The sequence below is a fragment of the Sprattus sprattus genome (genome assembly GCF_963457725.1).
Source record: "Sprattus sprattus genome assembly, chromosome: 21".
Classification (NCBI taxonomy): Eukaryota; Metazoa; Chordata; class Actinopteri; order Clupeiformes; family Clupeidae; genus Sprattus; species Sprattus sprattus.
The window spans coordinates 9,439,439-9,450,958 of record NC_137919.1 but is presented as its reverse complement, the minus strand read 5'-3'; the positions used below and the strand labels follow the sequence as shown (position 1 = coordinate 9,450,958).

At 44.7% G+C, this 11,520-nt stretch overlaps 1 protein-coding gene across 1 annotated transcript; it reads right to left on the bottom strand.

Annotated features, from left to right (window-relative positions):
* Positions 1-588: 588 nt before the first annotated feature.
* Positions 589-2,629, bottom strand: LOC308382474 (DNA damage-inducible transcript 4-like protein). The gene is made up of 3 exons (XM_080860205.1): positions 2,523-2,629; positions 1,984-2,107; positions 589-1,153 (listed from the first exon to the last, which is right to left on the bottom strand). Exons 2-3 carry the CDS (start codon positions 2,072-2,074, stop codon positions 624-626), a joined length of 621 nt encoding a protein of 206 aa, XP_080716331.1. The 5' UTR covers positions 2,075-2,107; positions 2,523-2,629; the 3' UTR covers positions 589-623.
* Positions 2,630-11,520: the final 8,891 nt, after the last annotated feature.

Genomic DNA, 11,520 nt, shown 5'->3' with positions numbered 1-11,520 from the left:
AAATGGCTGTATCTTAAGGTGGCCATCTCCATAAACCAATCTCATTGCCCACCAGGTCTGCACCAGTCTATGTGGAGTCATAAAAATATATTTAACTTTTTCATTGCCAATTAAAGTGTATATACAAAATGTCTAAAAACATTTGATGGGAAATGTTTCATCAAATCCTTGTATGCAACTAAAGCATAATTCGTTTTCAAAATTGAAATGGTGTTAAAATCCTGGTTGGTACCGAGCAATCTGGTTACATTTTTTGTACAAAATGGAGTCCTATATTCTCACCACCTTGCCCACAGATCTTACACATTGCACTTAATACACAGCCATTTCCAAATGCCCTGTGAATGTATTAAGTAGTAGCATCGATATGGCACGCCTCATGCACACTTCCCACATACACCCACAACAGATGCACATCTTGAACAAAACAATATATAAATATAAAAAGCCTAGAAAAGAATTAGCCACTCACTGCAAGTGACTTACATTCAGGTACTGAAGTGTAGAAGTGCATTGTACCCTTGAACCCTCTATGAGAAATCTCAAACTTTGTCCCCCCCTACCCCCTACCCCCTACCCCCTGACCCAACCCAAGTGTTCAGCCGGATCCAGTCCGAGCGCGCTCAGTTCTCCTCCACCACAGTACCGGCCGGGGAGGAGGAGTACAGCTTCTTCTTGATGAGCCGGAAGCCGGTGCTGAGTTTCAGTGCGTGCCTGAAGCCCGGGGCGAAGCAGGCGCCGATGAGGAAGAAGTCCCTGAGGCTGGGCCAGGCGTTGCCGTCCTGCTTGAAGACCAGCGTCAGCTCGAAGGTGGGCACCACACTGGAGTCGCACACGATGCGTTCCAGCCGCTTGCAGCCGCCGCGCTCCGCCTCCAGGTGTATGTGCAGCACGCAGCCGCGGAGGCCGCAGGGCTCGCCCGACGCCAGGCGCAGCACGTCGCGCGCGATGCGCCGCGTTAGCGTCTCGGGGACCAGCACCTCGGCGCAGTGCAGCGTGCTCTTCTTGGCGCGGGACAGGCAGCCCTCCAGAAGCTTGGCCAGCTGCTGGCACGTGCGGTTCTCCTCGCGCAGAGACTCTGCGTTTCCGCCGCCGACACCGATGTCCATTCCTGCCGGGGGCTCGGCCAGGCAACGCTCCCAGAAGTCCAGCTCTGAGGAGGAGGAGGAGGATAGAGGAGAGGAGGAGGAGGAGGATAGAGGAGGAGGAGAGGAGGTGGCAAGTAGGAGGATGAGGTAATACAGAGGAGAAGATAAACAGAGGGGGTGGGGGTGGAGAGAGGTGGTAAACAGGAGGATAGGGGGATGAGAAGAGGAAAGGAGTGGAGTCGGAGGAAGAGAAAAGCGTAGAGAGTAGGGAAGAGCAGTTGCAGGAGGACAGAAAGGGAAGGACAGAGATGGGAGGGATAGAGAAAACAGTGACAAAGGTTAACACCAGTGACCTGAAAACCTGGAGACACACCGATGACTAAAAATGAAGGCTTCAAAAAAAAAAAAAAATTCCAAAACAGTTATGCACTGCACGCAGCACCTCGGATGTCTAACTACCCCACACAACCTGTATTTCAATCGCAGTCCTTAGAAACGGATTAAAGAAACAATGTTACTGCTATTCCTGTAACACTTTTGAATAAAACATCAATTTAATTTAAAGATCAGAAACTGTTAAATTAATTTCCCAAACAATTACTTATAGATTCATTTAAAAGATCAAATGTCTGCTATTGAGCAAATTGGCGATTCTGGCCCCCCTTTCGAGAATCCAAAACCATAGGACTGCGCACAGACAGAGGAGCTGAATGTGGATGACTTCATCTTTTGGCCCTCCCCTCCCCTGCCTGCTGAGCAGAGGCTCTGCACCACTGCCGACCGGGTAAACAACCACTAGCTGCATAATAATCATTTGGAAGGGTCCAGCTCAGTCCGCGATTCAGCAGGTACAGAGAAAAACATGCAGCGAGCACAAAAGGCAGGATAATCTTACCATCTTCAATGTAGCTCTGGTCATAACGACGATCGAACACCTCGGATATGCACTCCGAGTTCTTGTTCTTGAGCGTGCTTGTTGCAACCATGGTTATCAGTCAGTCGTTGGTTTTGATAAAGTGCTACGGATATAGAAAAAAATGCGACCTTAGAAAACAGTCAGTTTACACAAAACAGTTCATACCCAATACGTTAAGATACTGAAGAACATTATTGTTGCCATTAAGCCAGATATCTATAGTTGCAGGAAAACACAAAGTAGGTTGACTGCCGAATCATTGATAACGTCTCTGGCGATCCAAAACATTTCTTAAAGACAAAATATAAGACCTAACTCGATTACCATTTCACCTGGGAAAAGACATTAACTTGAAGAAAACAAGAAACGATTGCCTAGTTGCAGAACAAAATGAAATCCTTGTCATTCTAGCTGGCTATCTAACTAGCTTGAAGTAAGTTTCAACAGAGTTAGCAACATTCGTTTGCTTAACAACGCCATTTTCTAAGGGATCGCTCTGGGAAAAAAATCAAACTTACCTTAATAAATTATATTCGAGTAAAATAACTTAATTTTACAATGATATCAGATAAATAATTCCCCCCACACTCACAACTTCCCCAGCCACACTCACAGTCAACCACTCTCACACGTCTAAAACGACATAAGCTGCTCCGTCCGGTCTTTATAGTCTCCCAGAGCACAGCTGACGGCTGCGCAACAGCCAATCAGAGCGCGTTTAACATTCTGGAAATTACTAATTTTGCAAGGCAACTGGTTCGCGCGCTGCCATGGCGCGCTGTGTGGCTGGTTCAAGGTTTATGATTGGCCAAAGAGGAAACATAACCAGCCAATTAAAGGCTGGACACTTGCTGTTGCCGTCTATTCATTTTTCCTCTCAAGCAGTGATTCAAAAAATATTTCTTCGTAGGATGCCATCTCCATTTTCCACACAATTTTAAAACTAGGCTACTGTCCTATTTTTGAACTACTATCATATGATGACTAGTGGCTTGAACTTAATTCGACAAATATTTGCAAAAAATTGCAGTGAGATTAAAATATTTATATCACCAGAAATCTTCAAAATAAAGTGGTCTTCCAGATTGTGAGACTGTAAACAGAATGGCTCAGCTAAGCCAACACAGTCTCCACAAACACTTAACTGATCTTACTTTGATTCATTTACCCTAGTTGATGCAGAAGGAATTTTTGAAGTCAGTCAGGTTAGAATTCACATCATCGTGACATGAAACCATATGGGTTTGGACTGAGTTGGGGGATTGTGAGCATTAATTGTCACAACAGACATGTTCCAGTGGGCTGGCTGTGCTATTAATAGCCTACTGTAAAATCTTTGCATTCACAACAGGTAGTTTGTTACTAAAGCTTGTCCCGTGCCAGGAAACAAATATGCTGGTAGGCTACTTTTTATTTGCATTTTTTTTCTTCAAATCAGTTGTTTCACTATCTGTAGTATTTTACAATAAGCTAGCTGTGTCTGTACATTTATGTGTGACTGTGTGTGTATGTGTGTGTGTGTGTGTGTGTGTGTGTGTGTGTGTGTGTGTGTGTGTGTGTGTGGTAGGCGCCGTAGACTGATTGATGCTGTATATAGTGTGTGACTTCTATGGTGCAGTAAAACTAGATGAAATACTGACAACAACAAAATATGGTTGGCACGGCAATCTGTTGATAGTTTCATTCCAAAAGCAAATGCCAAACAGGCAGGGTCTCTGCTCTCTTTACAGAACTACAGAACACAAATACATCTTTACATAACACTATGTGACATTTGGTTGCTTAAATGCTTCAGGTGCAAACCAATTGCAACACGGTAAGATCAAATTTCCAACTGACCGGAGACAGACCGGAGAACTTCAACTTGGACCTTTACACAATAAACAGGCATTTAAAACCCTCCAAGCTGGACTAATTAACTCAACACAGAATGTAAACTGGAGTTCAGTTAGCACTGGGGTGATGAGATGCAAATAGACCAAATGTGGGAAGAGTAGTTAGTTTGTGTTGGACAATGTGGGATATGCTACCAACACAAGAGGTAACCTTAAACTTTGATATAATGTCTATCTGACTGAATAAGGAACATTTGTATTCTGCCTTTAAGCTTGTAAACACCTGTACTTCTCAAGTCCATTCCATAGCACATCAGTTAGCCCATAGAAGACAAAGGCTACAACGTTTGCTGTGACAGGTATGACGAGCACAGTGCTGTTCATCATCTCAAGGGCACACAATGTATCTTTATTGTTCCATCATGCACTGACCATTCCGGCCCATCTAAAGCAACTGTCCTTAAGCAGAGCATGTGGCCGTGATGTAGCCTTGTAGCTTTGGCTTATATGCAAAGTAAATGTAAGTTTGTTTTTTGTGACGCAGAGTAGTTCACTGGCCCCAATGTCTGCGATGTTTGATTGACAGCCTTCACAGCTTCTTCACCACCCTCATTGCTATTTCTCCACTGGATATTACATTTGTTGCACTTTATCTTAGTTTTTATTTGTATTTGATGTCTATTTTTATGTGCATGTCATTTCTTTGTGCATGTAATGTATTTGCTGTAAAGCACATAGAGCTGCATTCTTTTGCATAAAGGTGCTGTATGAATAAAGTGTATTATTATTTTTATTATTATTATTATAGCTTGGTTATGTTACCTTCTTTTGGCTGCTGCTTTTGGCGTAGTGCTGGGAAATAGAGCAGAAACTTTGCTGCAGCAGGATAGGTGGCACATGTGCCAGGCGGGTAGAAGAACACATCCATGAGTTTTTATTTCTGACAATTATAAAACAAAATAAACAAATTGAAATGCAGTGTGTGTGTGTGGTGTGTGTGGTGCAAAGTGGAACACCTGGTCACCCTAGTCAGCACCTGGCAACTCAACAGAATATTGTAGCATCTATGGGTTCTTCTGAAGTGACGAGTTGGCAACGTTGCTTCTGATTTGGCCAGAAGCCGGAAGAACACCTACACACAATGGGAGAAATGGAAGGCAGGGCAGACTTGCCAGTGATGATAACACTGGTTGTGGACAGATGACAAATGAACACACTGAACTCATAAAGGACTTAACCGGTAAAGCACACAGACAAGATGATAACAGTAATACACGCTAACATCAGACACAAAATTAGAGCAGTAATACACATAAACATCAGACACAGAATGGGAGAACAACATACAGTATACAGGCCTCAGTTGGGTGAACAACATACAGTAAACAGGCCTCAGTTGGGAGAACAACATACAGTATACAGGCCTCAGTTGGGGTACCACACAGATGAATTGGTAACAGTTATTCACGCTAACATCAGACACAAGATGGTAACAGTAACTCATTCTAACATCAGACACAAGATGGTAACAGAAATTCCAAGCTCACATCACACGACACACAAGGGAGACATGAGCGGCATTATCGTTAGACAGAACATATACAAATTAATAGAACAATCAGTCTCTTGCTCGCATGGCATGCTGGGAGCTAGTCACAGTCTCTCGCTCCACAGCATAACAAAACTTTCGTTCCCCAACATGCTACAATATGGAACGGAGCATGATAAGTGTTTAGCAGTACTGCGAATTTCAGAGAAGGGCAGTTCTCAACTCTGTTTTTCTCTCAGTGTTTTTCCCTCCCTCTCTGACCCCTCCCCCCCCCTTCACCACCCACACCCACCCACCCACCAAGCAATCTGAAGCTGAGGTTATGACCCTCCCCTCCCCTCCCCTCCCTGTGGTTGAATGTGTGTCCCTCCCCTCTGTGCGGCTGTGATGCTTCAGTCAGGCCAGTTCTGCTCCAGGTCACATGGACCGAACAAGATCCTCCTAAGAAAACAGAGTCACGCGCAGCCTGTCGCCAAGCGCTGCTGCTGCTCCTCTCTGTCCTGCTCTCTATCTCTACCTCCCTCTCTCTCTCTCTCTCTCTATCTATCTCTCCCTCCCTCTCTCTCTCTCTCTCTATAGCTTAAGTCTTTCATGCTGAGCCCATGTTTTTGGACAAGGTAGTTGAAGGGGTCTCTCTCAGGGTGTCCATCCCTCAGTTGGGCAGCAGTGTGGTGGTGCCTGTCTGGATTGTTTGTTTGCAGATGGTTCCAGAATTTTGCTGCTCTCTTTTGTGTGTCTAGAAGGAGTGGGTATCATCCCAGCTCTGCTCTACACGCTATGTTAGGGCAACTCCTGTTTACACCCAGTGTATTTTTTGCAGTTCGGGGTGGCTTTTGTTCCATGTGTCCAATTTGTTTTTAAATTTAGTTCCCCAAACTTCACTCCCATATTGGTTTCAGTATTGAATCAAAAAGTTTAAGCCAGAGTTTTATGGGGGGGGGGGGGGGGGGGGGGGGGTTATATTTTAGTAGGGATTTCCTGAGCATGTAATAGGTTTTTCTGGCCTTTTCCGTTACATCTGTTATTGCTCCATCAAAAAGTCCAGTTGAAGAAATCATTGGTCCTAAATAACTATTTTTTTTTTTACTTGTTCCAGTTTTTCTTCACCAATTGTGAAGCTGCAATTATTTGGAGTGTCTTTTTTGGAATACAATGAGTTTGGATTTATCCAGGTTAATTGGAAGGGCCCATGTTAGACTGTATTCGTTGACAATATTTAGACTTTCCTGAAGCGCCTCTGCACTAGGGGAGAGCAGGAGTAGAATCTCTCTCTCTCTCTCTCCCTCTCTCTGTACTGCTGTCTATCCCTCTCGCTCTCTCTGTCCTGCTCTCTATCTCTCTCGCTCTCTCTCTCTCTCTATCTATCTTTCTTTCTCGCTCGCTCTCTCTCTCCCTCTCTCTGTCCTGCTCTCTATCTCTTTCGCTCTCTCTCTCTCTCCCTCTCTCTCTCTCTCAATTCAATTTCAATTCAGCTTTATTGGCATGACAAAAAAACACAATTTGCATTGCCAAAGCATTCTTGTAGTACATATAATAATATAGTAGAACAAATAGAAAATAAAACATCATTTTGCAACGGCAGTGTGTGTGTGTGCATGTGTGCATGTGTGCATGCGTGCGTGTGTGTTCATGTGTGGTGGTGTGGATGTGAGTGCATGTAAGTGTGTGTGGGGGAATGTATCCGTGTGTGTGGTTCACTGATGAAGTGACTCTTCTCTTTTTCTGTGGCAAGCATCTATATATCTTGCTGCCACTCTTGTGCTCCTCTCTTCCTCTCCCAATAACACCCTCTGACCTGGGTCAAGGTCCTGAGGGCCTGGGTGCATAGCTCTGAATTTAGGAAAGAATTGGTCCCTTATTTCTCTCTCACTCTCTCTCTCTCCCTCTCTGTCCTGCTCTTTCTCTTGCTCCCTCTCTCTCTCTGTCCTGCTCTGTCTCTTGCACTCCCTCTCTCTCTCTGTATGAGGAGCAGCTGACAGAGTTTTCTGACAGCAGTAGAAAACTCAATAAGACATGCTGTGGCTTGCCCTCTGTGACTCACAGACTCTTAAATCTTTCCTAAGTCTCCCTCCATCGTGTGTGGTTCTTTTCAAGACATTGAATAGAAATGTATTCCTCGTTTTTTTCTCCGGTTCTCATTATTTTTTCAGGTGGAATAATGATAATCCTTATTGTTGTATAATCACTATTATCATTTGTTACTTAATCATTCTAACTCAAACGGTAGATACACACATTGAATCATACTTCAGTATGGAATCAACATATTTACTATGGAGAGTTCCTTGTAAGATTACAGCATCATTCTAAGGATGAAGTTTCAGCCACATGATTCAATTCACATTTAATGTTCACAGTTTGATCTTGATTGATGTTTGAGGCGCTCCAGGGAACCATCCTCCAGATAACGACATGTAACTGAGTGCAGGCTTCAGGCCCAGTAATGTTGGGAAAAAGCTTGAGCATTATCAAAGTACATATTCTGTGACCAATTACCTTACAGTTAAAGTCCCATGCCTGGGCGAGTGAGTTGAGTTGACGTTGGTGGCGCAAACACACGCACACACGCACGCACGCACGCACGCACGCACGCACACACGCACGCACGCACGCACGCACGCACGCACACACACACACACACACACACACACACACACACAAACAGTTGTCTTCCTGGAGATGCCCTGAAACCTGACTGTCCTTCTGGAAGTGGAAGTGTGACGTTCAAGCTCCTAACATGTGCATGCCACACTGCAAAAGGCAATCCATGGGTCAGAGGTCGAATCCTCAGCCCCGTGACCTGGTCTTGCAGGGGGGGGGGGGGGGGGGGGGGGGGGGGTTGAACTCCCTGAACTGGCCCGGGATGCCACTGGCGGTGGGTGGCATGACCAAACACTTTGCACAGCTTCTGGTCGGTATCACCATCACTGCTAACCTAGAATGTTGCTTAAAATAACACTATGCAACAATTTTACACTTTTTGAGGTATGGCTTTATAGGCAACTTATTTTGGACTATCCTAAAATTCATTTTGATAGCATATAGTCATGCGAAGGACAGATAAAGACCTGTGTCTTCCCCACTAGCCATCCAGGATATGCCCTATGTAGTTCTGTATACCGGTCTGGCAAAAATGGAAGAAAAAAGCTTTCACAGCATGACATTGCCAGCTATACTGCCAAAAGACACCAGTTAGTGTGTTGGCAAGCTTCTATCAGTGTCAACTGGGCTGTTGGTGGTATTGGCAAGGTTTTTGCATGCCTTTTAGGGAGTAAGCTTGCTAGTTTTGGAAAAGAAACTCCTTATTGCTGCTCTAATGGTAAGGGTTAGGCACTGGGCTCTGTATATAATGGCGCTGTATCAATACAATTGAACTGGATTGAATTGAAGGAACCTGAATAGCTGTGCGGCTCTGTGTTGTTAGTTTGAAGCCATCCTTTGTTTTTGCAGTGTTTGTCCAGGGACAGGTGCTTTCAGAGAGGGCATTAAGAACACACATAAACCAGGAACTGCACAAATGGATGTTTTTCTCTGAAAAGCTGGCAGACGTTTGATGACACAAACAACTCTCCCACACATGTGAACCCCCCACATGTATGCACACACACTCACACACTCACGCACGCACGCACGCACGCACGCACGCACGCACGCACGCACGCACGCACGCACGCACGCACGCACGCACGCACGCACGCACGCACGCACGCACACACACACACACACACACACACACACACACACACACACACACACACACACACACACACACACACACACACACACACATACACACACACACACACACACACACACACACCTACACACACACACACACACACACACACACACACACTCACGCACGCACGCACGCACGCACGCACACACACACACACACACAAACACACACATACACACACACACACACACACACAAACACACACACACACACACACACACACACCTACACACACACACACACACACACACACACACACACACTCACGCACGCACGCACGCACGCACGCACGCACGCACACACACACACACACACACACACACACACACACACACACACACACACACACACACACACACACACACACACACACACACACATACAAACACACACACACACACACACACACACACCTACACACACACCTACACACACACAAACACACAAACACACACACACACAAACACACACACACACACACAAAGAAAGTAGTGAAGAGACACACACTGACACAACACAAATAAGCACATGACACACTGTGTTTAGAGTCAAGGAGCCACATTCCCTGCATGACACCTATAGCAGGGGATTAAGGCCTATGGATTCCACAGCGTGTGACGTTGTGACATCACCTTGTGTCCCATGATGCAATAGTCTTCTACAGCAGGGGATTAAGGCCTATGGATACCTCAGGGGCTGGGACATAACCCTGGGTCCCATGATGCAATAGTCTTCTGCCCTCTCTTCTTTTGATGTAGGAGAATATCCACCATTCTGGTCCATTCTGACATAAAAAGATAATTGACACCTAATCTGACAGTCTTTTAATAGCTTGTCTGTGTGTGTGTCTGTGTGTCTGTGTGTCAGTGTGTCTGTGTGTCTTTGTGTCTGTGTGTCTGTGTGTCTGTGTGTGCGTGTATTTTCACTTTGTTCGTCATCACTGCTGATGTGTTGAGGACAATAAGTGCTGACAACCACTTAAGGGAAATTGCTGTCCATTCACTGGGTTGTAAGTGTGTGTGTGTGTGTGTGTGTGTGTGTGTTTGTGTGTGTGTGTCAGGCACCCGGGCGAGGTTTGGAGAGGAGCTTTTTTTCCCTCTGCATTTCAGACAGAAAGAAGCTGCATCATCGGCGCAGCCTAAAATAGGCAGCCAAGGCCGCAATCAGAAAAAGACACACACTCAGGATAACTGTGCCAGTGTGTGTCGTGATGAGTGGGTTTTCAAGGGTGTGTGAATGAGCGTGAAAGGTGCCTGACTGAACTGATGTGTTGATCAGTGTGTGTGTGTGTTTTTCCAGTTGTGTATTCATACACTTTACAAATTGCTTGTTCAAAAATAACCAAAGTTGGTTTATTTTGGTAACCAAGTGCCAGGGTTTATTTCGGTAACCCAGGCAGGGCTGACCCAGCACGGGGTTGTTCTGATCCGGTTGGGATAATGGGTTCGACCCAGCATGTTATGTTTTCTGCCCAACAGACAGGTAAAAATAACTACATGTTGAGTTAACGCGACCTAAGCCTGGATTGAAAAATACAACTTAAAATTATGGTTTATCAATTGAATCTCCACTTTTGTTAAAATGATTAATATACATTTTTTTTAAATAATTTGTTCAATCATTATTTTTTAACAAAATGATCTTCCACCAGGTGAATATGAAGATATTAGGTAGCTTCACAGTCCGATAAAACAAGTCAGAGATTTTTATTTTTACTGATTTCTATTTTACATTAGGTGAGCTGTCGACAAAATTAGATATCAAGCCACAGTAGTACTTATCAATCGCCAATTAATTGTTTCAGGAAGGGCTGGATAAAAAGAGTTAATAATAGGTTCAAACCTTTACTTCACTCCAAACTCTGCTTGTTTTCCAGCGCATGTTGAAAACTGCTGGACAGGGCGGTTGGAGGACATCAAAGCTCAAATAATCAAACAACTGGGTTAAAGTGACCCAGTCGCCAGAAGATTATACCATATCTGAGGAGGAGAGGAGGGGCTGTCAGAGTGTGTGTTTGTGAGTGTGTGTTTGTGAGTGTGTGTTTGTGAGTGTGTGTTTGTGAGTGTGTGTTGGTGAGTGTGTGTTTGTGAGTGTGTGTTGGTGAGTGTGTGTTGGTGAGTGTGTGTTAGTAATTGTGTGTTTGTGAGTGTGTGTTTGTGAGTGTGTGTTGGTGAGTGTGTTTTGGTGAGTGTGTGTTTTTTCGAGTGTGTGTTAGTAAGTGTGTGTTTGTGAGTGTGTGTTCATGAGTGTGTGTTGGTGAGTGTGTGTTTGTGAGTGTGTGTTAGTAATTGTGTGTTTGTGAGTGTGTGTTTGTGAGTGTGTGTTGGTGAGTGTGTTTTGGTGAGTGTGTGTTTTTTCGAGTGTGTGTTAGTAAGTGTGTGTTTGTGAGTGTG